Source organism: Xenopus laevis, chromosome 9_10L (genome assembly GCF_017654675.1).
Source record: "Xenopus laevis strain J_2021 chromosome 9_10L, Xenopus_laevis_v10.1, whole genome shotgun sequence".
In the NCBI taxonomy this organism is placed as follows: Eukaryota; Metazoa; Chordata; class Amphibia; order Anura; family Pipidae; genus Xenopus; species Xenopus laevis.
Window position 1 is genome coordinate 127,975,628 of NC_054387.1, and position 24,372 is coordinate 127,999,999.

At 37.4% G+C, this 24,372-nt stretch overlaps 1 protein-coding gene and 1 pseudogene across 1 annotated transcript; both read right to left on the bottom strand.

Moving 5' to 3' along the window:
• Positions 1-10,188: 10,188 nt before the first annotated feature.
• LOC121397995 lies at positions 10,189-10,856 on the bottom strand (annotated as a pseudogene).
• An 11,317-nt stretch (positions 10,857-22,173) lies between these two features.
• Positions 22,174-23,097, bottom strand: LOC121398032 (olfactory receptor 5V1-like). The gene has a single exon (XM_041576432.1). The coding sequence runs from the start codon at positions 23,095-23,097 to the stop codon at positions 22,174-22,176; it is 924 nt and encodes a 307-aa protein (XP_041432366.1).
• Between the last annotated feature and the right edge of the window lie 1,275 nt (positions 23,098-24,372).

The following is a 24,372-nucleotide window of genomic DNA, read 5'->3' on the forward strand; positions in this document are numbered from 1 at the left end:
TTAAACACCAAGGCGGTTATTTACTAAAATCCGAATTTATCTCATATTGTTAAAAAAACCACAACCAAACTCCCATGCTCGATTTGAGCTTATTTATTAATAAAAATAACCCTAATTAATGTTATGATATTTATGGTGTAGTTTTTACTCCTAAATTACACAGCAAACAATTCACTCTAACATATAAAATGTAGTGATGGGCGAATTTATTCACCAGGTGCGAATTCGCGATGAATTTGCGCGTTTTGCCGCCAGCGAATAAATTTGCAAAACATCCGCGAAAATTTGCGGGAAAAACGGGTGCAGGCGTAAAAAATGGGCGTTGGCGTAAAAAAAAACGGGCGCCGGCGTCAAAACCAAGACGCCGGCACCGTTTCACAAATCTTTCGGCGTTTCGCGAATTTCGCACGAAATTCGCGAAGTGAAACGGCGCAAATTCGGCCATCACTATTCTGCTTATTAAGTCTTGTGTCCAACAGTTTGCATTTGGGTAGACAATTGACCTGGTCGCCGGCGTCAATTTTTTTTTTGAAAAAACGGACGCCGGCGCCAAAAACGAGACGCCGGCGCCGTTTCGCGAATTTTTCGCCGTTTCGAGAATTTTGCGCGACATTCGCAAATTTTTTGGCGAAGAGAAACGGCGCAAATTCGCCCATCACTAATAAAATGTCATTAATAATAGAACAAGTGTTGTTTTTTTTGTTGTGATATTGGTGTGTAGGTGCATCTCAGGTCATTTTGCCTGGTCATGTGCTTTCAGAAAGAGCCAGCACTTTAGGATGGAACTGCTTTCTGTCAGGCTGTTGTTTCTCCTAATCAATGTAACTGAAGGAGTCACAGTGGGACATGGGTTTTTACTGTTGAGTGCCTTTCTTAGATCTGCCAGAGAGCTGTTATTTGGATACCTTCCCATTGTTCTGCTGATGGGCTGGTGATATCACTCCAACTTTCAGCTCATCAGTAAAGAGTCACTGAAGTTTATCAGAGCACAAGTCACTTGACTGGGGGCACCTGTCTAGCTCCATGTCAGATTTCAAAATTAAATATAAAAAAATCAGTTTGGTCTTTTGAAAAACAGATTTCAGTGCAAAAGTCTGCAGCACTATTAACTGCATTTTTGGGGGAAAAAAAAACATGTTTTCCCAAGACAGTATCCCTTTAACTTCTTTAAAGCTGAGACATGAAAAGTTTTGTCCTAAAAGTTTTCACATTTTTTTTCTGAGAACATGATTCGAAGGAAAACCATGAATTTTTTTTATGTTTGAGACATATTGTCCAAATACATTGAAGTAGTGACTTTAACGTGGAAAGTTTATAGTGTTTGTTGGTTTTTAATAAACTCAAAGGATACATTTTTATTTCAGACTATCCCATCCTCTGGGTTTAATAAATTGTGAAAAATTTGGGATTTTTTAAAAGTCGGATGTTATAAAAAAAAAATCACGGATTTTTCATGATTTTTGCATTCAGAGTTTAGTAAATAACCCCCTATGAATGTTACGGATGTATGTCACGAGCCCAATCCATTCCATTCCCCAATGTCTCCCTTCTGTCCATCCATTTCTAGTTTAAAATCTGATCCAAACCTCAGACTATTCCCTTTCCCAGTATCATTGTACCATTATCTTTAATATTCAGTTAATTCAGGCAAAACAACCTGCCAAAACCCCAAATACCTTTCCTTTAAACCAATTAACAAACAGAATAAAAAACTTTTTTGCAAGCTGAACTAACATACGTGGTTATTTAAACATGGACATGAGAACTATTCATTGATAATAACACACTTTCTCCAGAAATAGTAATGCCACTGTAAGGGTTAAAGAAATAATGTCTTACCACTGTCTGAAGTTCTTGACGCCTGAATCTCTGTCTTTTTGCAACTCTCTTTAGTTATTTCTATAGATCCAAACGCCTCCCACCCATGAGACCTATCATGGACCTACAAAGCTATCATTTATTATATTTGTTGTGCAGGTACAGCACGGTTCATGGTTTTACAATTGAAAAAGCAATTAAAAGGGATTAGGATGAAGACTGGCACTAAATCTTAAATGTTTAATTGTGCAAATGGTGGAACATATTACAGATGAACACATTGTTGCAGTATTGCATGCAAGATCACTTTCAAACTAAATCCTAAAAAAAAATAGGTCTAATAATGTTGGCCCATGTGTTTTGGGAACCTGTACCAGCTCAAAGCCACCAAAGCTCTATAGAAATTAAGATCCATGCCTCTGAAGATGCCCACAGTAGCTCTCCACCTTTTGTCTTGCCAAACTACTACACATGCTCAGTCTGCTCTTGGCTAATGTAAGTGACCTGATCTTAGGGACCAGTTCAGTATTCTTCTTTCCTCAGTTTGATTGCTTTAATTACTGCCTGTTCACTATTAGTGATGGGCGAATTTGGGCCGTTTCGCTTCGCCGAAAAATTTGCGAAATTTGCGAAACGGCGAAAAATTCGCGAAACGGCGCCGGCTTCTCGTTTGACGCCGGCGCCCGTTTTTTCGACGCCGGCGATTTTTTTTGGCGAATTTTCGCGGGCGTTTCGCGAATTTATTCGCTGGACGCGAATCGCGCAAATTCGCCGTGAATTCGCGCCTGGCGAATAAATTCGCCCATCACTATTCACTATTAAACATACACACAAGCTAACCAATCACAAGTCTTTCTGGCTGCTCACTAAAACACTGAAGCCCTGCTTTTGCACTTTGAACTTGAAGCTGAAACATGTGACTGGGCTGTGAATTTAAATGGTTACACCCTTTTTTAGGAGGGATTAAAAATGGTGGATGAGTGTGTTTGTATGTAAAGCCGGATTTAAAGCCATGCACTAAAGAAATAACCATAGCTGGCACTGGTGAGGGTGTAGAATCTCTCTAGGTAAAGATTTCAACTGGGCAAAAGGATACAAAGAAAATTATCATTGGTGTAAGCTATAAACCACCTCATATAAGTGACGAGTATGAAGACCAGCTCCTCTTGCAGATACAAGCGACTTCACAGCTGGGTCAAGTTGTTGCTATGGGTGACTTCAATTATCCAGACATTGACTGGGGTAATTGGGATGCTATGACAGAAAAAGCTAGTAGGTTTTTGTAAATATGCTAAATTACAACTTTTTATTCCAGCTCGTTCAAGAACCTACTAGGAATAACTCTCTTTTTGGATCTTGTAATAACCAATAATACTTAACATTTGTGTGTACCAGAGGCCACCCCTTCAGACTAGAAGAATAGAACTTTAATTTGAAGCAACGTAGGGGGTTCTTCACAGTCAGGACAGTGAGGTTGTGGAATTCACGGCTGTGTGATATTGTGATGCTGATTCTGATCTGATGACTATAAGAGGGACTTTCTTGAACAAATATATTTTCATAGGATATTGTAACAGTTAGTTAGAATAGATATTGGTATACTGTATAATGATGATGTGAGTGAATAGATATCTGCAATGGGTATCATTTGGAGGGGTTGAACTTGATGGACTTTGGTCTTTGTTCAATCCAACTTAACTATATAACTATGTGTAACCCTTTTGACACCCCTTTTGTTGGTGTTACACTCCACAGGTGGCTCTAACCTAATGGCATGGGACAAACCTGAGCCACTCCGCAGTGGTATTGGGAGAGACTGGGTACCTGGTACTTACTAGCACAATGCCTCCACCTAGTGGGATCCAGGAATGTGCCTACGGGTGGCCATACTAGGATCTCAGTGATAAAACACACACACTATTTAGTGAACTGAATAACTGTTTATCGAAAATAAATGGGCAACTTGTACAAACAGGTGGAAACAGGGGCCTCACTATGTAACTCGCTTGCGCTAACTATCTGCCTAACTAAAAGAAGGCAAAGTCCTTTAATGTATTTCCACAAAACGTATTTAAGTTTCTGTCCCTTTAAACAGGATACTCACTCAAAAATCTCTTTGGATGCTTTATACAGATCCTTCAGGTGAGTCCAACGCTTGCAGCCTTGCAGTGTGACTACCAGCCCCTTTGGATATTCAGATGGAAATCCTCTGCTGATGCTGGTTTCTCCAATCTGGATTTCTTTCACACTCTGTCACTCCAAGCACAGTATCCGGCATCCCTGTGCAAGCCTGATCCCAATATCTGCTTTTGGTGGGGCCTTCCAGCTCTCTAGGCCCACCAGCAATTCCTCTCTTTCTCTCTCTGTCCACATCATGGTTCTCTCTTCCAGGCTCTGCTGCTTCCTTTTCCTGCCAGCCCCTCCCCAGCTGATGTGTCACTTCCTGCAGCACTGAGATCATGTGTAGCTGGTTGCTAGGTAATGGCTTAAAGCACAGACACAGACTTTGTGCAGCTCCATTACAGGGATCAGTGCAAGGGGTTTTCACTACTTCCCTACATACTGTATGTATAATTGAACATTTCAAATAGTCAGTGCAATTAATAAGAGTAAATGTAGTTTTTACGGAATAAGCAAATTTATGGAATAATTGCTTCAGAAGTCATAAAAACATGGGGGGGGGGGCGTGACTGACCGGCGATCATGGCAGAAGCATGAGAACAGCACTCTGAGACCAGTAACCGGGTGATTGTTCTACCAGACAGAAAACAATGGGAAACAAGGCTAAATTGAAGCAATTCTTTACTCCGTCAGAAGGAGAACAGGCCCAGCAGAGTTCCACAAGGAGCGAGAAGCCCTATGGATGACTACAATAATGAATCTGTAAGTTAAGAACAGATTATTTTAAACACATCTCATTTCGAAGTGGTTAGCTCTAAAATGTCTAGCCAGAGGAATCTTGATTAAAGATGGGACAAGGTTAAAAAAAAATGAGACATGAACAAGTCACCAAGTTATTGAATAAGATACATGACCTAGAAACAAGACCCAAACAGAACTAAACACACAATCTACTAAATAAACTCTCCTTAGCTTGACTGTAGCTACATCAACATCTTAATAACCAAACCAAGCAAATACTGTCTAGAACACACCAAAAATATTTTGAAAATTGAAAAAAAAAAATTGGAAGACTACTTGCAAGGGCTTTAAAAAATAAACAACCTGGCTCCCATATTAGACAAAATGAAATTCAAGAAGCTATAAAAAAAAAAAAAAACCTGAAATTAAATAAAGCACCAGCCCAGATGGAGTCACTGCTAAATTCTATAAAACATGTGAATCGAACTAACCAATACTCCATCCCTTCCTTAATAATATTTCTGATAATACACCGCTGAATTCTGAGTTTTTGTTAGCCTACATCTCAATTGTTCCGAAATGACCATAGCAACCATGCACTGATTTGAATAAGAGACATGAATATTAATAGGAGAGGCCTGAACAGAAATCCGTCAAATCGAACGGATATTCCTTCAATCAGAAAATTGTTAGGAAGCCTATGGGGACCTTCCCCATAGGCTAACATTGGCCTCGGTAGGTTTTAGGTGGCGAAGTAGGGGGTCGAAGTATTTTTAAAGAGACAGTACTTCGACTATCGAATGGTCGAATAGTGGACCCATTTTTAGTTCGAATCAAAGTCGAAGTAGTAGTCGAAGGTCGAAGTAGCCTATTCGATGGTCAAAGTAGCCATATTCGACCATTCGAAATTCAAAGTATTTTTTCTTCTATTCTTTCTCAGGATCTAAGTAAATGGGCCCCTTAATGTGTAGCCTTACAGAGCATTTGTTTTTAGATGCGGTCAGTGACAACCATTTGAAAGCTGGAAAGGGTCAGAAGAAAAAATCAAATAATTAAAAAAGTAAAACATATAAATGATGAAGACCAACTGCAAATTTGCTAAGAATTTGACATTATATAACATACTAATTATTATTTATCAAAATCGGAATTTATCCCATTGTTTTCTGAGATATACGCCGACCAAATCCGCACAGGTTATTTCCCCATATTTATCAATACTTTTTCCCGAAAAATTCCAGTGCAGGAAAAAACTTGAAAAATCGTACGAAAATTAAAATCCTAAGAATTCTTTAGATTTTCCATCTGAAAACATAGATTTTTTCAGATTTTGGCCTTAAAACCACTAAATCTTCTAATTAATGCACTAAACCCAGTGAAGATAAGGATACCTTCGGAACTTCCTCCATTGAATTATATACAACCTTGACGTCCTCTTGGTATAATATCATGAAAAATTCAAATTTTTTGAGTTTTTGGCATTTGGCCTTAATAAATAACCCCCTAAAAGTTACTTCAAAGGTGAACCACCCCTTTAAGAGTGGTTTCCAATTAAGATAACACCATATAACAAAAATTCATTACAAACAATATAGCTCATTTCCCACTGTTTAGTAATATTTTTATTTCACCAGTTAGAGGTAGGAAAGATTATAAAGAATATTGTAAATCATCTTTTTGTGCACAGTCTCTAGTTGTACACATGTAGCACTATAGTAATTTTAGTGCATCGTTCTCTATCTATAGGCTTCACCCCCATATTGGACTCTGGATGAGACCTTAATTATTATGGGGTAAGCCCTCGCAAATGGTGTGGAGGAGGGGTGTAGTACAACTGTAACTTGGTGCTGGGTAAAATAATTGGCCGTGAGTGGTTCTTATAACTTAACCAAAGAACATATTTATTGAACAGGAGCCTCCACCTGGGAGTGTACATATAGAACATATAGTTATACAGCAAAAGTGGATAGGCATATACTCATAGCACTTTTGATCAGTATCAGTCCCCACAGAGAAGAGAACATGTACAGCAGCAGTTGCTCAGGGTACACCCAGCTTTCAGCCTTTTCCCTAAGTGGAACCTGAGGGGAAGCTCTACCTCCCTAGGTCTGTACACTTTGTCCCTAATTCTGGGCAATTGGTACCCAGGATCATAATCCCACTTACAATCCTCGGAGGAGCCTCAAGCTGCTCGGCTAAATAGCCTGTCTATCTGTCAGTCCTAGAGAGACCGCTTAATGTGAGTAACCTATCCTGACTAGACCTAATCAGTCTGCCTGCTAATAATACTGGGAGACTAATTTACTAGTCCCCTACACACACTTTACACACTGCAGTATATGCAGGTTCTTTCTTATTGCTTCCTCTCATAGATTTAAGATTCAGGTTAATACAGGAGTTTAGGAGAATACCGACACTTTCTTCTCATGTCTGCCCTTATCTCCTTGCCATCTGTATGGTCACATCATAATATAATAAATTTGAAAGTTATTAAAATGTATGAAGTTTTATATGTTTGATAATTGTAAACTAAATTTACAGTCTGGCTTAATCCTAGATCGTGAAAATCACTTTGGAGGTTGTAAAAACAATAAGTACACTGTACCTGCACATCAAATAAAATAAATGACTAAATAAAACCTACATAGGGTTCATTCTAGAGGCTGCATCCTGTTTGGAAAATAAACAAAGGGATAAGTCTCCTGAATGGGAGGGTTTTTGTGCTGTAAAAATAGCTAGAGAGAATTGCAGAAACAAAGAACAAGAGACTAAAGAATCCATCAGAAGTGAGACAATGGTAAGACACAATTGATATTAAATTTAATTGAATGAGTTCTTCTGAAGAAATCAAGTTATCATCACTCACTTGCTCACATACGGAAGAGCACTGGGGCGAGCAAATAAAAAAAAATTCTGATGAATTATGACTTTTAAAACTCATAATTATGACTTTAAGGGGGCAGATTTATCAAGGGTCTAAGTGAATTAGAGGGAATTTTTGAAGCAAAAAAATGCGAAATTCAAAGTAATTTTTTTGGATACTTCGACCATCGAATAAGATTCTACGACTTCGATTTGAAGTAAAATCGTTCGAATATTCGACCATTCTATAATCTAAGTACTGTCTCTTTAAAAAAAAACTTTGACTTCAGTACTTTGCCAAATTAAACCTTCAACATCGATTATAATGATTCAAACTAAAAATCGTTCGACTATTTGACCATTCGATAGTCGAAGTACTGTCTCTTTAAAAAAAACTTTGACTACATACTTAGGCAGCTTAAACCTTCCGAGGTACAATGCTAGCCTATGGGGACCTTCCCCATCAGTTTTCTAAGGTTTTTTTGATCGAAGGAAAGTCCTTCAATCATTCGATTACAATCCTTCGATTCGAAGGATTTCATCGTTCTATTGAAAGATTTTTCCTTCGATCGTAGGATTTTCGATAAATCCTTCGAATTCGATATTCGAATTCATAGGATTTTACATCGAGGGTTGAATTCGAGGGTTTATTAACCCCCGATATTCAACCCTTAGTAAATGTGCCCTGTAATCTCATAATTATGATTTTTAATCTCATATTAATTTTGACTTTTTAAAGTCATAATTATGAGATTTAAAGTCATACTTATGAGATTTATGAGTTTTAAAGATTAAAGTTATAATTCATCAGAATTTATTTTTTTGCTGACCCCAGTGCTCTTCTGTAACAATTAAATAAGGCAAACTTGAGGACCCAAATGGATAAAATAAATAAATAAAATAATGAAGATGACTTCTTTAAGATTGTATGTGATGATTGATGATTGACACAAGGTCTGCATTTCTTATAGGGACCTTCACTTGTTCTATTATTTTTACACCAAGGTCCCCAATACCCCATATTAGTGCATACATTAAAATGTCTACCTAGAGGATACTTGCACTTTAGGTTATATATAGCAATGAGGTGCTCTTTAGGGGTTATTTACTAAACCTCAATTTTTTGTGGTCAGGGTTTTTCTGGGTAAAAACTTGAATTTTTAGAGGAAAAATTTTTTTCCCAAGATTTATTATACCACGAAGCAGCAAAAAGTCAGGATCCAAAAATCTGCCATCTGTAACCTGTCAAGGTCAAGTAGAAGTCAATAGCAAATGTCCCTTTTACAATTTGAATATATTGTGATCTGCATTGGGTTTCGTCCAATATCCAAAATACTCAGGGTTTTCGGGGGAATCCTGGTGTCAAATAGGAAAAATGTGTACAATTTTAGTTTTTGCTTGATTATCCCAAACCGATTTGTTAAGAGTTATTTCATTAATAAATAAGTTAAAATCTTGGATGGGAGTTTGATTAAGCTTGGTTTAATAAAAAAGGTGAGATAAATTTGAGTTTTAGTAAATAATGTATTGTAGTAAGTAATGTATTAAATAACTAATGTTCTGAATGAGTCAACTGGACACCATGTGGCAGATTCACTAAAGGGCAAAGTGGCCAACGCTAGCATCAATTAGTCAGAAATCCCAACCACAAGGACATCGACAATTCAGTAACAGATGTAGAGGACAATTCGCTAGCAAACGAGACCGTCGATAGAGTTCGCTCTCACTCTGTCGCCGGGTGACTTTACTAATAAAGATGTTTTAGATACCCTCCCTATTCAAATTAACCTAAGCACAAAAGTGCTAGCGAAGTTTTGCCAGACAGAAATGAACGCTAGTGAAAATCCGCCAGTGTTCGGCTGCTGTGATGCAACTTTGCATTTTAGTCAATTAGCGTAGTAGTAACGAATTTGCACCTGGCGACATTGTGCGAGGTATGGCGAAGTGGTCGCTGGCGAAAATTTCCACATTAGTGAATTTGCCCCAATGAGTTTGGAATTTGAATATGGATAAATATGCTATATTTTATATACAGTACTCAACTATTCAAGAGGTTCTACACATCTGTAACAATCATGATCCAGTTGTTCAATTCATGGCATTGTCCTGGGTCAGTTGTTCAGATGTTCTTTCCTTCAGTCTGTCCAACAGCCCCCAGCAAATACAGTCCCCTCACTATTGTTCAGTGTTTAATGCAATTTTATCAGCATCTGCCCCCTCCCCTAACTAGCATCTAATCAACTCATCAAATAAAGGATGATAGACCCCAATCTTGCTCTTGATTGACATTCTATTGAATTATTGTATAATGCAATAAGGTGTTAAGCTGTGGTATGAAACCGAAATATGAACTACCATCCTCAAGAAACCCTTTAATATTGATTGGATTTTGGGTATGAAGTTATAATGCAAGCTTCTCGGTAAACTGGCTCTGTAGTCAACACACATCCCTCATGCACTTTGTCCCAGTATTAATCCTGGTTGCATCAGTGCTTTGTACCAGGGAAGGCTAGCTGCTCTGCTGGCTGGGAAAAGTTCCACAGCATCTCTGTGTTCTACTATAATAAAACACTCCCTAACCATTTAAAGGCCTACACTTCTATTTTGTTTTCATGTACTCTGCTATAACACATAGCAATGGCTTTTCTAAAAATCCTTTATGAAAAAATACTTGAGAGCCTTCTTTACATCATTATTCCGCAAACTGTATATTATTGGATTTAAGACTGGGGTGACCACAGTGTAGATCACTGCAGCTGTCTTGACTTTAGACCCTGAATAGCTACTCATTGGCTGTAAATAAGTACCGGTGAGTGTGGTGTAATACACAATGACCACCATTAGGTGTGAAGCACATGTCGAAAATGCTTTCCTTCGTCCTTCTTGGGACTTATTATTATTATAGCAGTTATGATAATAATGTAAGAGCTGAGAATAACAAAGAAGTTACATACACCATTAAAGAAGAACGAAATATATACAAAAGACACATTTAGAGCAATGTCCGAGCATGCAAGCTGGAAAAGTGGGAGAATGTCACAAAATAAATGATTGATCTCATTAGGACCACAAAAGTCAATTTTGTTAGTGAGCATTGTGTTAATCATAGAATAAAAGCTCCCTAAAATCCATGAGAGACTTGCCAATCTAGGGCAGAGTTTATAGCTCATTATGGTTTTGTAATGGAGTGGATTACATATGGCAACATAACGGTCAACAGCCATGACAGAGAGAAGAGGGGATTCAGATGCCCCAGTCGCTATTATTAAAAAGAGTTTAGCAATGCAGCTCTGGAAAAGGGAAAATGGTATCATACTTACCGTAATTTTCCTTTCCTGGACATACTCCATATCAGAACTCACCGGGATATCCCCGCCCCCATGCCCCATCAGAATGACCCTCCCCAAAGCTTTAAAAGCCACCCCCACCCCTCTTTGGCGTCTTTGTTACTAGCTTTAAGACAATCATTGTAGAAGGGTTGGGAACGAGCTGATATGGAGTATGTCCAGGAAAGGAAAATTACGGTAAGTATGATACAATTTTCCCTGGACATACTCCATATCAGAACTCACCGGGACATAGCAAGCTTAATGCCCAGTTGGGAGGGAACTAGGCTCTAATAGACTCCTGGATAATATTGCAGTACTTACTGTTGTGAAGTACAGCACTCGACATACTATCAGCTCCAGGTGCAGAACCTAGTAATGTACAGGAGACATCTTATAGGATTATCTGATCTCAACTCCAATCCTAGAGGAAGAGAGCAATGAACAATTATACTTAGTTGTAGTTAAAGAAAATCCTGTTAGGACCCATATCCCTATAGCGAACTATACTAAGAGGGAGAAAATCCTGCTAGGACCCAGTCCTAAAAGGGAACCCACACTGAGACTGACCATCTCATATCGCTGTGGCGAATTATACAAAGAGGAACCCAGTCTTAAAAGGGAAGTCATCCTGAGACAGACCATCTTACATCACTAGCCAGAGGTGGATAGTGTCAACCAATTATAGGACCACATACAGAACTTATTTATGAAGAGGCATAAAAAGAACAGATTGAAATGCATCACAATTGGAATATACTGTTTATTCTAAGCAGGTATCCAAGTCTCTAATCATATAACAGAGAACTAGCAGTTCTGTGCAAGAATACCATATAAACCAAACTGTTAATTGTGAACAGAACCATATCTGATAAAGCTATCAGATGGGTAACAATATGATAGAAGACCCCAAAGGCTACATAATATTACCTCATAGGAGAATACTGTAGGCAGAGAACCTGATCTTCCCTGTCAAGAGGCCTATACGTGGTTATGTTAGCCTCTAGACCAGTACACTGTACATCCACACAGTTTGCCAAGGCCCCCTAAAAGGTTATCATCATGCCTAAAGGTTACCTTACTCTAATACAAAACTCCTGTGGATAACCTTTTTCCAGGAAGCTCCCTCATACAGGCATCACAATATCTAGACAAACAGTCCCTAATTTGGGCTGTATGATACATTAAGGCCAACCATGTTTGAATGATAACTGCCATAATATGAGACAAGCAGGACAACCAATGCCTCATTATCACCTGTTCTTTAGGTAAGCACTAAGAACAGTCTTAGTGCCCCTGCACCTACATGGATGGCTTGAGAACAGGAAGGCACATTCCCGGCCAACGCAGGCGCTTGGCAGGAACAAAAGAATCCGTCCCCAACTAGGACACATGCTCTACCCAAGCAATGCATTAGTCCCTCATCCTGATGGAAGCCACAAAAAAACACATGTTCCAAGCTTCCCAGCTAGAGACACCCTGAATATACTGTACTTCAGGGCAAGCGGTAGACTGTTACTCAAGCAATAGCCTGGACTAATCAATTAGGCAGGAGATAACTCCCAACTCTACATACTATGATTACAGATCATATCCTAAAAGCAACTTCATGTCCGCCACTGTGGATGTGACTCTTGTCAGGGACACCTCCTCTCCCGAGGGGAAAAATGCATAGAATGGCAAATGTTGCAAAACATGTAACCCATTCCTTTAATATAACCATTATGCAGCTCCAAGATGGTAATCTTAACCACACATCCAATACAATTGTAAGGGTTAACATCCCTGAACACCACAAGCAATAGCTAGTGAGGGTAATACAAGGAAATGTATATGTGCCCCATTTGTTTGTTGCTACCAGGCATCTTGCTTCTGCCAACAACAACAACAGTACAGAATAGCTTCAAGAACAAGCCCCTCAGCTGTACAGCTATTCTCAAGGCAGAGGAGATGCAACCTAATTAAGATGTGTTTTACAAGCCTTTTAATATCTTGCTTGTAATACAGAAGATGCCAATGAGACCAGCTGCCACCTGCCAGCCTTTAGGCAAAACCAACAAGCATAACTGTACCTTACCAAGTACTGTGGTAGAACCTAGCCATGCATAATTAGTGGAAAGGAGCACCCACTTCAACCCTATCATGGCGCCAACCTCTGAACTCCCTTAATAAACTGCATTCTGACTGGTCTATCCCATAGATCAAACTCAGAGAGCCCTGTGGTACACGTAAGTCAAATGCTGTTTGTAAACCACCAAGTAGTGACTCTCTGCAGTGCAGGGAAAACCATATTCAGATTAGCATACTGCTAAACTCTAGAATCCCTGCAAAACTCAGAGGAAAACAATTAGGCAGTCTATATATAAACATCGGTTATACCAGAGTCCAATCATTACTGCAGGCCCAGTGACACTATAGCTCAACTGCAACCTATCACCCTACCCATAGGTTAAGCTGCAGTTATAGGCATGATATATCCATCTTGTATGTAACAAGGCACAAGAAACATGTAGTTTACAGCTAAACACATCCATACTGTATGGCCTTAGAAAAATTGCAAGGGCCTACAACCCCTGAATTGTTAGCAGCCTATAGCGCATACCAACAACAGGACACCATTAACAGTTTATGCTGCAGATATAGGCATGCTAATATCACAGATTTAAAACACAGTATGTTATCAAAACATATACATAGCCTGAATATTAACACAATGTAATACATTCAGAAAGGCAGAGTAACAATCATGAATTCTGCCTGCCACAAGAATTAGAGTTACTTGCTTATAGCACACAACCCCTAAGGTCTGGAACCCAAAGAGCATGTCAAGAACAGCATTTGTGCAAGATCATAACATTACACACCTTATGAGTATTCCAATACAAGCCGCTGAAATACCTATTGCATATGGTTTCCTAAAACAACAGCCATATAACCCACCTTGGGCTCCTGACCTCCTCTCCCGTATATTGGAGAAAAGACCCTCAGAGGAGGAGTACTTAGAATAAAACAACAGAGCACACTACCTAGCCTGTGAAGCTATATGCCAGAAGCCAAGGTTTCACCACACCTCTAGCTGGTCACATGATTACATTCAGCAGAGGGAGCCAGGTTGATACAGATGAGCTGGGGTTCTCATTGGAGGATTTTTTTTGCATTTTAAATCAGTCACTGGCTGCAGGGATTTTGAGAAATGTTTTGGAAAAGTTTCATTGTGCAATATTGCTTTAAGGATACAACCCTGATGTTGATGGACTACAGCTCCCAGAATTCATCAACCTTTACTATATGTTACATTATTCTGGGATTTGTAATTCAGCAACTACAAAAATGTTTACATATACTGAAATGCGCTTAAATAGCTAGTATTGTATTGAATTTGACAACAATTCATTATATAATCAATATAAAATAGATATGAAGGGTACAAAGATACATCAGTGATTGCAAGATCCAAATATTTAACAGAGTTGTCACCATGAAGGGCATATGTTCAAAATAGGAAATACAATCTGCATGATGTATATTGTATATATTATATATTATTGTAGCTAGGTATTTATTTTTATATTCATTGCAGCCATGGGTAATATATTTTGTATAGATGTAGCTGATACTGAACTGCATACCATAATCACTACATCAGGATCGTGTTTGTGCTGTTAATTTTTTTGACATAAACCATTGTTCTTGTCAAAAATAATTTTTCATTTTGTAGAAAATATTTGCTTTTGATTGAGGAATATCATCATCATAAAGAAAAGCCTGATATACCACTGAAGTGCGTCGGCAGTGCATACATTATGACTGCTAATAATTCTATAATAAAAAGGCTTTCAACATATAGAGCGTGCTGAAATAATAACACAATACAGGTACGGGATCTCTCATCCGGAAACCCATTATCACAAAATTTACAGGAAGATCATCTCCCATAGACTCAATTTTAATCAAATAATTCAATTTTTTCCTTTTTTAATAATCAAACAGTCCCTTGTACTTGATCCCAACTAAGATATAATTAATCCTTACTGAAGGCAAAATAATTATATTGGGTTGATTTCATATTTAAATTATTTTTAGCAGACGTATAGCAATGACATCCAAATTAAAGGATAAGTAAACCTTAAAATTAAGTGAAAGTAAAATGAATGAGGGAGCAGCCTCTTTGTTTCTCCTGACAACTTCCTTGACTACTTGGTGGTCAGACTAGTTGGAAAATGAATAGCCTCCTTATTGATTTTATATTCACTTATTTTTAAGGTGTACTTATCCTTTAAGGAAAGATCCCTTATCCAGAAAATACCCGGTCCTGAGCATTCTATCTTAAAGGGATACTGTCATGCGAAAAAAATTTTTTTTCAAAATGAATCAGTTAATAGTGCTGTTCCAGCAGAATTCTGCACTGAAATCCATTTCTCAAAAGAGCAAACAGATTTTTTTTATATTTAATTTTAAAATCTGACATGGGCTAGACATTTTTTCAATTTCCCAGCTGCCCCAAGTCATGTGACGTGTGCCTGCACTTCAGGAGAGAAATGCTTTCTGGCAGGCTGCTGTTTTTCCTTCTCAATGTAACTGAATGTGTCTCAGTGGGACATGGGTTTTTACTATTGAGTGTTGTTCTTAGATCTACCAGGCAGCTGTTATCTTGTGTTAGGGAGCTGCTATCTGGTTACCTTCCCATTGTTCTTTTGTTTGGCTGCTGGGGGGAAAAAGGGAGGGGGTTGATATCACTCTAACTAGCAGTACAGCAGTAAAGAGTGATTGAAGTTTATCAGAGAACAAGTCACATGACTTGGGGCAGCTGGGAAATTGACACTATGTCTAGCCCCATGTCAGATTTCAATTGAATATAAAGAAATCTGTTTGCTTTTTTGAGAAATGGATTTCAGTGCAGAATTCTGCTGGAGCAGCACTATTAACTGATTCATTTTGAAAAAATTTTCCCATGACAGTATCCCTTTAACATCACATGGAAGTAAAAAAATGGGCAGTCCTTACATAATATATCACTCATTGCATACACTTATATTATGGGAGCAATTAATCTATCATTTCTAAAATTCTGTCTTTGGGCTAAAGGTGGCCATACACGGGCCAATAAAACAGCAGAAAGACCGAGTCGGCGGCATATCGGCCCGTGTATGGGGCCCCACCGACGGGCTTCCCCGATCGATATCTGGCCGAAAGTCGGCCAGATGTTGATCAGACGGGACTAAAAATCCCGTCAGATCGTGGCCGCATCTGTTCATCCCATTACTCATCGTTAGGATCAGATCGTTGGTCAGCCCGATATTGCCCACCTCAAGGTGGGCATATCAGGTAGAGTTGCACTTGTTTGGTGACATTGCCAAATGAGGGGATCTCTCCGTATATGGCCACCTTTGCTCTTTGAACTCATTATTTTGAATATTCGGCCCTCATACATGAAATATAAAGGCTAATGGATAAATATGCACATTTTACAACAGTCATTATTGGTGGGGGATGAGTTTATTGTCATATAAATTGCACCTTCATAATAGGTCTGTAGAAAGGTACATGCCCAAAAATGTTGGATTATGAAACAATAAAAATGCAAGGAATGTGTACCCAGAGGTACAGATTTAACAACAGGATTTTAGAAGGGTATTTATCAAGGGTAAAAGTTGAAGATTACCATTTGATAAATACACTTCTAAAAATCCCATAGGAATGAATTGAAAGTGGTGGAAGTTTTTTTGTGGTGAGCTAATCTCACACTTTGATAAATCTGCCCCAAAGTGTTTATTGTACAATGTTATGGCTATACAGCTATACATGGAGGGTCTATTTAGGATTACTGAAGCTTTCATGCTCGAGTAATCTTTAAGGATCGAGTAATCTTTAGCCTCAGCAATTTTATTTTTTCCACAAGTGTTTAACAAAGAAAAGTTTGGCAGCTGCTGAACTGTTCCCTCTCTGAAAAAAACAAAGATTGATTGAGCCTGAAAGCTTGAGCGTTCTTAAATCTTCTTTGGTTGGGGAGTTGGATACCTAGTCCTAGCCAGGGAAGAGGACATAAAGCAGTCATAATAGATATTAAAGGGATCCTGTCATCGGAAAACTTTTTTTTTCCAAAACGCATCAGTTAATAGTTCTACTCCAGCAGAATTCAGCACTGAAATCCATCTCTAAAAAGAGCAAACAGATTTTTTTTATATTCAATTTTGAAATCTGACATGGGGCTAGACATTTTGTCAATTTCCCAGCTGCCCCTGGTCATGTGACTTGTGCTTGCACTTTTGGAGAGAAATGCTTTCTGGCAGGCTGCTGTTTTTCCTTCTCAATGTAACTGAATGTGTCTCAGTGAGACATGGGTTTTTACTATTGAGTGTTGCTCTTAGATCTGCCAGGCAGCTGTTATCTTGTGTTAGGGAGCTGTTATCTGGTTACCTTCCCATTATTCTTTTGTTTGGCTGCTGGGGGGAAAAGGGAGGGGAGTGATATCACTCCAACTTGCAGTACAGCAGTAAAGAGTGATTGAAGTTTATCAGAGCACAAGTCACATGACTTGGGGCAGCTGGGAAATTGACAATATGTCTAGCCCCATGTCAGATTTCAAAATTGAGCACTATTAACTGATTCATTTTGGTAAAAAAAAAAAATTCCCATGACAGTATCCCTTTAACTTTGCTTAAAACCCACAAAAAACTTCACCAAAATGCATTAGAGTTAATGGGATGACACAATTATACACTTACCCCACATTGGCCAGATTAAATGCAGTAAGAAAAAGTTATCTGCTCTTTTATCAAATGAAAACTCATGGATGGGATTCAATTCAAGGAGAAAAAAGTTTTCTCCCAATTCAGGTCCAGTTTTTATGATAAAACCATGAGATAAGTTTTTCTGAAATGAATTCCATCTCAATTTGAAACTTGTCCATGAGTTTTCACGTGATAATCCTTTTTCTTCCAAATACAGCACCTGAACATCTGCTTCAATAGTTGGGAAGCACCCAAATGTCTCTGTACTTAATCAAATTCTAGCTGAGATATGTAGGAGTTTGTAGCATGTGACTGTTACATTGCAAAGAATCTTTACTTCTCTTTTTTTACTCCCCCCAAAAACTAAAATTAATTAAGTTTTTGGCGAAAAAAACTTAAAGTCACTCAATTTAATTGAGTTTTCAGGAAAAACCCTCTTAATAAAATTTGAACACCATAAAGGCTATTAAGATGGTGTTTTTCCAGACTCTAGCTATTTCTAGGGACGGAGTATGATAAATCTCAAATAATTCAGTTTTTTCAACCCCCAAAAAATTATTTTTGACCAAAAAAATCACCTCAAAAGCACGGATTTTCATGGAAGACACAACTCCATCCTTAATAAATATGACCCATAATATGTATCTGAAATGCTCCATGGTTTCCTCCTATGCTGGTATAAGTAGTGGTCTGATGACTGAAGACAAAAACAGCCATATTCATAATGCCATTGACCCAGAATAAACTATTAATTAATTGAAATGGTTTTCTCATTTCAATAATAATATGGTTTATGTATCTCTTATGTTTTTTTGGCTAAAGGTAGACACAGAAATTTGTTGCAATGGCAGTAACAGTAACAGATGCTCTTTTTGGAGATTGAGCCTGAACAACCGTTCTTACTTTTATTTGTCATTGTGTTAATAAAGATGTGAATTGCTAAAAAAAATGCTTCCAAATTAAATTGTTCCCACAATTTTTTGACTAATATCAAATCCTTAAAATCACCTAAAATCTGCTGAGATTCTTTAGATGCGGGTGGGAAGTGTATCTTCAGCATTCACGCAAGTTTATTTTCAAGCCTCACTTAAATACAAGTAGAACAATGCAAATTCTTTTCTGTAACTTTTTACAGCAAAAACATAATTTTTGTTGCTTTTTTATGTGATTATGTTTTTTAAGTGAAAAACAAAATTAGGCAGTCATTTTAAAATCGAAAATTCTTTCTATTTTACCCATTAGTCTGTACTATTACAATTAAAAATTGACAAAATGTTTCCTTATTCATAGATAAAGACAAATTGAAATATATATAGTTTTTTTTCTTAAAATTCCCCATAATTAGCAATATATAATACAGCGAAAAAAAGTATTAGTGGTTTCAAAATCAAGTAACATTTCTATTCTATTTTGTGTCTGAAATATAGACAAATTAATATATTTTATCTATTTTGTGTCTGAACTATAGACAAATTAATATATAAAAAAAACAATGTTAGATTAGTGCATTTATTTTTTCAGTTTAATATAAATATATTCAAATATGCATATTTTATAGGTTCATCGCATATCTAAACAGCATAACATCCAAGCATATCAAATAAACAACAAACAGAGGTAAATATGACAAATATTTTGGAATTCAGAAAACTTCAGTTAAACAGAAACAGTTTAGGAGGAATATTCTGTAATTTTTCCTATTGTCACTTACTGCACCCTAAATCCAGAACCCAAGCTAAGCTCCTTGGTCTCGGCTCTCACTTCTGCATTTATCCACCGCCTTTCACCTCGAGAGGAGCCCTCGGCTAATCGGATGCTGCCAGGTCTTAATTGAGAGAGGAGTTAAGCTAACGGTTCTGGACGAGCAAAGGGGCACGATCGTCTCTCCAGGATCCTGGAAGGAAGAAAACCACCAGGAACAGGCAGGCCGGGCCAGCACAAGAAGATTAGGATAGACAGATAGGCTGATATCAGGATTAGAGAGCGTAGAATAGTCAGTGGACAGGCAAATGGTCAGGATTGGAGAGTTCGGAGTTAACAGGCAGGCAAGGATCAGGAATGGAGAAATCAGAGAAGTCACTGGCAGGCAAGGGTCAATACACAGTAGATCAATCAGGATTCAAATAATAAAGCACCCAGGAACAAGGCAAATTGAACCTAACAACTGGCAACTTGCTACACACCAAACTCCCTTTTTATAGTATTTGAATTTCGCGCCATTGCATGTGATGTCATTACACCGGCACATAAACCAGGAAGTGCGCCGGCCCATTAATTCAACAACCGACCATCTATACATTTTTACAGTTTTTTAGAATAGTTAAATAACAAAACCACACATTATTGGTTGCAAATGCTATGAGTTAGGCCAACCTTTTACCCATAATCATCATATAAACATAAGGAAAATAATATCAATGCTATGGAGGGTATTTATTAAAACTAAAATTTTTCTCATTATTGTAAAAATAAAAATTGGACCTAACTCCATACCATGATTTGGCTTAATTTACTAAAAGATGCAAAAGTCTTTAAAATCAGGCAAAAAACATCTTCCAATTGTAAAAGGGACATCTGCTATTGATTTTTACATGACTTTGACAGGTTTTAGCTGGAGTATTTTCAGATTCTGAGTTTTAGCAGCTTTGGAGCATAATACATCTTTTACCTCTAAAAATTCTTATTTTTCCCAATTTGAAAACTTGACCAGAAAAATTGAATGCTTGATAAATAGGCCCCTGTGAATGTAACAGTGTACAAAACAGAATGATGTGAGTTTTATTTGCAGTCATCCAGATCTTTTACCAAACATTTGAGCATTGTCCTATGACTTCTTCTTTATGGAAACTTTAGGCATGTCTGATCACTGACTGTAAGCTTATTTTTAAATGTTTGTTATTTTTTCTTCTTTAAATATTTTTTAACAGTTATCTATGATCTCTCTTCTTTACTATCTTGTCTCTTTTCTTATTTTAAGTAGGATAAATTCCTGTGATAAAATTTGGAAGAAATTTCAATTTTCAACCTCTATATGAAGACTTTCTAATCTCAAGGCTTCCTATACTGCTATATTTATTCATTAAGAAAATGAGTTCTTAGCAATTCTGCGGAAAAAAGCAATAAAGAAACACAAAGAACATATCATTATAACATCCTCAGCTCCAAATGGATGCCAGTTTGACAGGATCTTATTGCATCAATCTTCAAACTTATACAGTTTACTTCTGAATTCAGCCCTAAACATTTAAGTAAGACAAAAAAGACAAAAACATGTCAAAAGCATCATCATATTTTAAAATCATTTTAACAACCATACTCGACACATAACAACACATACAGAACATTGTGGAAATTTTCTGATGCAAAATAAAAACTCACACAACGCTGGCATGAAAGCACAAATTTTCATAAATTTACCCAGATCTCTTTTCAAGAGTTGCATCACATTGGGGATTTTTAAACACAGATGTCAATATTACTGATGATGTGTCAGAGATGTGAAAATGGCCACTGGGTGAAAGCTGCTATTTGTTTTAGGAAAATGTGATGGTGCTGGCAAATTGAGGGGGTTTATGCAGTAAAAATGATGAGATTTGAGTGGGGAAGTTATGCCCAACTTATACACATGGTAGGAAAATGTAGGCTTTATATGTCCTTTACCATATTAGTGTCAAAAAACTTTTTTCCACTTTTCAGGGGACCAGAAAAAAATTGTGTAAAATCTTGGAAAATGTAAAATCAGGGAAATGTGTTAAAGCAACTTAAGCCTTAAGTGGTCAGATGATATAAGTATTTGTGAACATTTTTGTTTTGCAATCCAGTATTTTACTGTGCTAATGAAATGAATGTCACACTAAGGGGCAGATTTATCAGAATGTGAGATTAGAGTTTGCCACAATAAAATGCACTTACTTTCTATTCATTCCTATGGGATAGGACTTGGATAGTATATATCAAATATTACCCATTTATAAATACAATTCTAAAAATCTCATAGAAATAAATAGAAAGTGAGAGTTTTTTTCTGTGGTGAAATATCTTATCTCATATTTTGATAAATCTGCCCCTATAAGTGATTTGCCGCTGGCCATAGGAGGGGCAAACTATATGAAATTCATTATTTACAGAAGGACTTATAAATATGCATGTAGTTAATATTTTATCAGTTTCATTTATATAAAATAACATTTACAGAGGACAAAACCAGGCCAAAACTTTGGTGCAAAATGCATAAAAACACAATATAAAATCAAGGAAAAGCACCCACTGAAATGCGTTATAAATTGGTGTAAAATATGGGAAATTTTAGCTTTGACTGTATATTATAAAACTATTTGATATAGCCATAATAAATAACCATATAAATGTGTATAGCCTGAACATTTCACATTTAAAAAGACAACACAATTGTGCATATTAAAAATACAAAAAAATATAAAATGTCATAACATTTTTATTAAGCCTGGCAATTGCAACTAAAATGCCACATAATAATTTCAAAATAGGAGTTTTCAGAGGAATACATGTGTGAATATTGTGTCTGAATTTTTTGTTGTTTCCTGTATTCTGGATAACTATTTACAAAACACTTTCTTTAGGGCCCTCTTTACATCATTGTTTCGAAAACTATATATTAATGGGTTGAGCAATGGGGTAACTGTTGTATAGATAACAGCAGCTGTTCTGTCTTTGGATTCAGAGTAGTTCTTAATAGAATGCAAATATGTGACAATGGTTGTACCATAATACATACAGACCACCATAATGTGTGAACTGCATGTTAAAAAAGCTTTTTTCCTCCCTTCTTCAGATTTAATTTTTTTAATGGCACTTGCAATGCTAACATAGGAGCTGAGAATAACCACGAAATTACATATCCCATTTAAAATATCAGATGCATACAGCAAAGTTACATTCAAAGTAATGTCAGAGCAGGCAAGATAAAAAAGTGGGAGAATATCACAAAAGAAGTGGTTGACCTGGTTTGGGCCACAGAAATCAATGCTGTTGGTAAGCAAAGACAGCATGATAGAAAAGAAGCTCCCTATTAGCCATGAACCACATGTCAACTTACTGCACATTTTGTAACTCATAATTTTTGTGTACTGAAGGGGGTTACAAATAGCAACATATCGGTCAAAAGCCATGATGAAAAGTACATTGGATTCTGTTGCAACACATGTAAGTATTAGACACAACTGAGTAATGCAGTCACGATAAGGTATAACGCCGTTCTTGGAGACAAGATCCGTAATCATTTTAGGCATTGTGATTGATGGTGAAATCACATCTATGAAGGAGAGATTTGCCAGGAAGAAATACATTGGCGTATGAAGTTTAGAGTCATTTATAATGAGCAGGATGATGAGGTTGTTCCACAGTAAAGTGAAAATATAGAGGTATGAGAAGACACAGATTAGGAAGAGTCGAAGATGAGGGAGGTGAGAGAAGCCAAGCAGGATAAATGTTTCAACAGAAGTAGCATTGTGTTCTTCCATTGGCCAATATATACTACCAGATTCAGTTTCCTGATATGCAAAGGTTCTTGTAAGTAGCTTCAGATGTCTGACCCGCCTTCAAGATAAGAATGCAATAGTTTACACTCATCTTGCTCCTTCTTTTATAGGCATCCTCATACACTACAGGTAGATTACATCATCAATGTTTTTGTCTAAAACTGGTTAACCCAAAGGAACAAGTCCTCATTAGGTCATGAATGGCGATGCTCTGGGATAAAGTTAGTCTTTACAAAATCCCACAGCAATTGCTCATAAACTCATTTTCTCTATTTCTTATTTTAACAAACCAAAAAATTGCGGAGCATGTCAGTCGCTGAATCTTAAAATCTTCATTTATTGGAAATCGTTAAAAACATGAATGACAATGACATGTTCCCCTACGCTTGACGCGTTTCATGGCGTCTCGCCACTTCCTCAGAAGCATAAGGTATGCTAACCCCCATATTGGTTAATATAGCACCTCACCAAGCAGACACACCCATAGAAACGCCCATTCTTATTTTAACTGTTTTTAATATTTTAATATCAATGTTCTTTTTGTTCCTAACCACACCAGTGACTGAACAGGGGCCTCTTTACCTTATGTATCAATATTTTTTTGTATTTAAGCTGTACATTACTGGAAATGTTGACACCTGGCCATAGATTTGGCCAATCATCCATTTATTTGTTTTACTTCCTGTTCACAATATTCTTCACCAACACAAAAGATCAAGTGCATCAATATTTTCCATAAGTAACTGCATGTTGGCACCACCTCATTGTTGCCATCAGAAGAACCCTCCCGAAAGATTTAAAAGCCATCCCCCACCCCAATATGGCATCTAGTGGTATACGTCTAAAAACAACTACTGGAAAAGTAATGGCGATCTGCTGGCATGATGTCGAGGAAGGGCAAATAATGATTTTAGATGTATTTATGTTAATCTGGCTCCATATTCTTTGGGGCAAATTCCCTGAGCGGTGCTAATTCGCTAATGTCCACTTCGCCCACATCGCAACACTTTGCCAGGCATAATTTCATCCAGACAATGCTAATTCCCTAAAATGTGAAGGGCACTGAACACTGCCAAAGTTGCACTAGCGTTAATTCGGCAAGCAGAGCGAAGTTACGCTAGCATTGGCTTATTTGCATATGGGAAGTTAAAGTCGAATAGAATAGAGTTGTTATATTGCCCTACACATGAGCCCAGTGTATAGTTTATGTGCCATATGTTAGGAAATGTAAGGGAGAAGCTGGTTACTCAAAAAAAA

What these genes read in the sequence shown, in the direction of transcription:
- LOC121398032 (XM_041576432.1), bottom strand. Translation starts at nt 23,097, where the DNA reads ATGGAAGAACACAATGCTACTTCTGTTGAAACATTTATCCTGCTTGGC.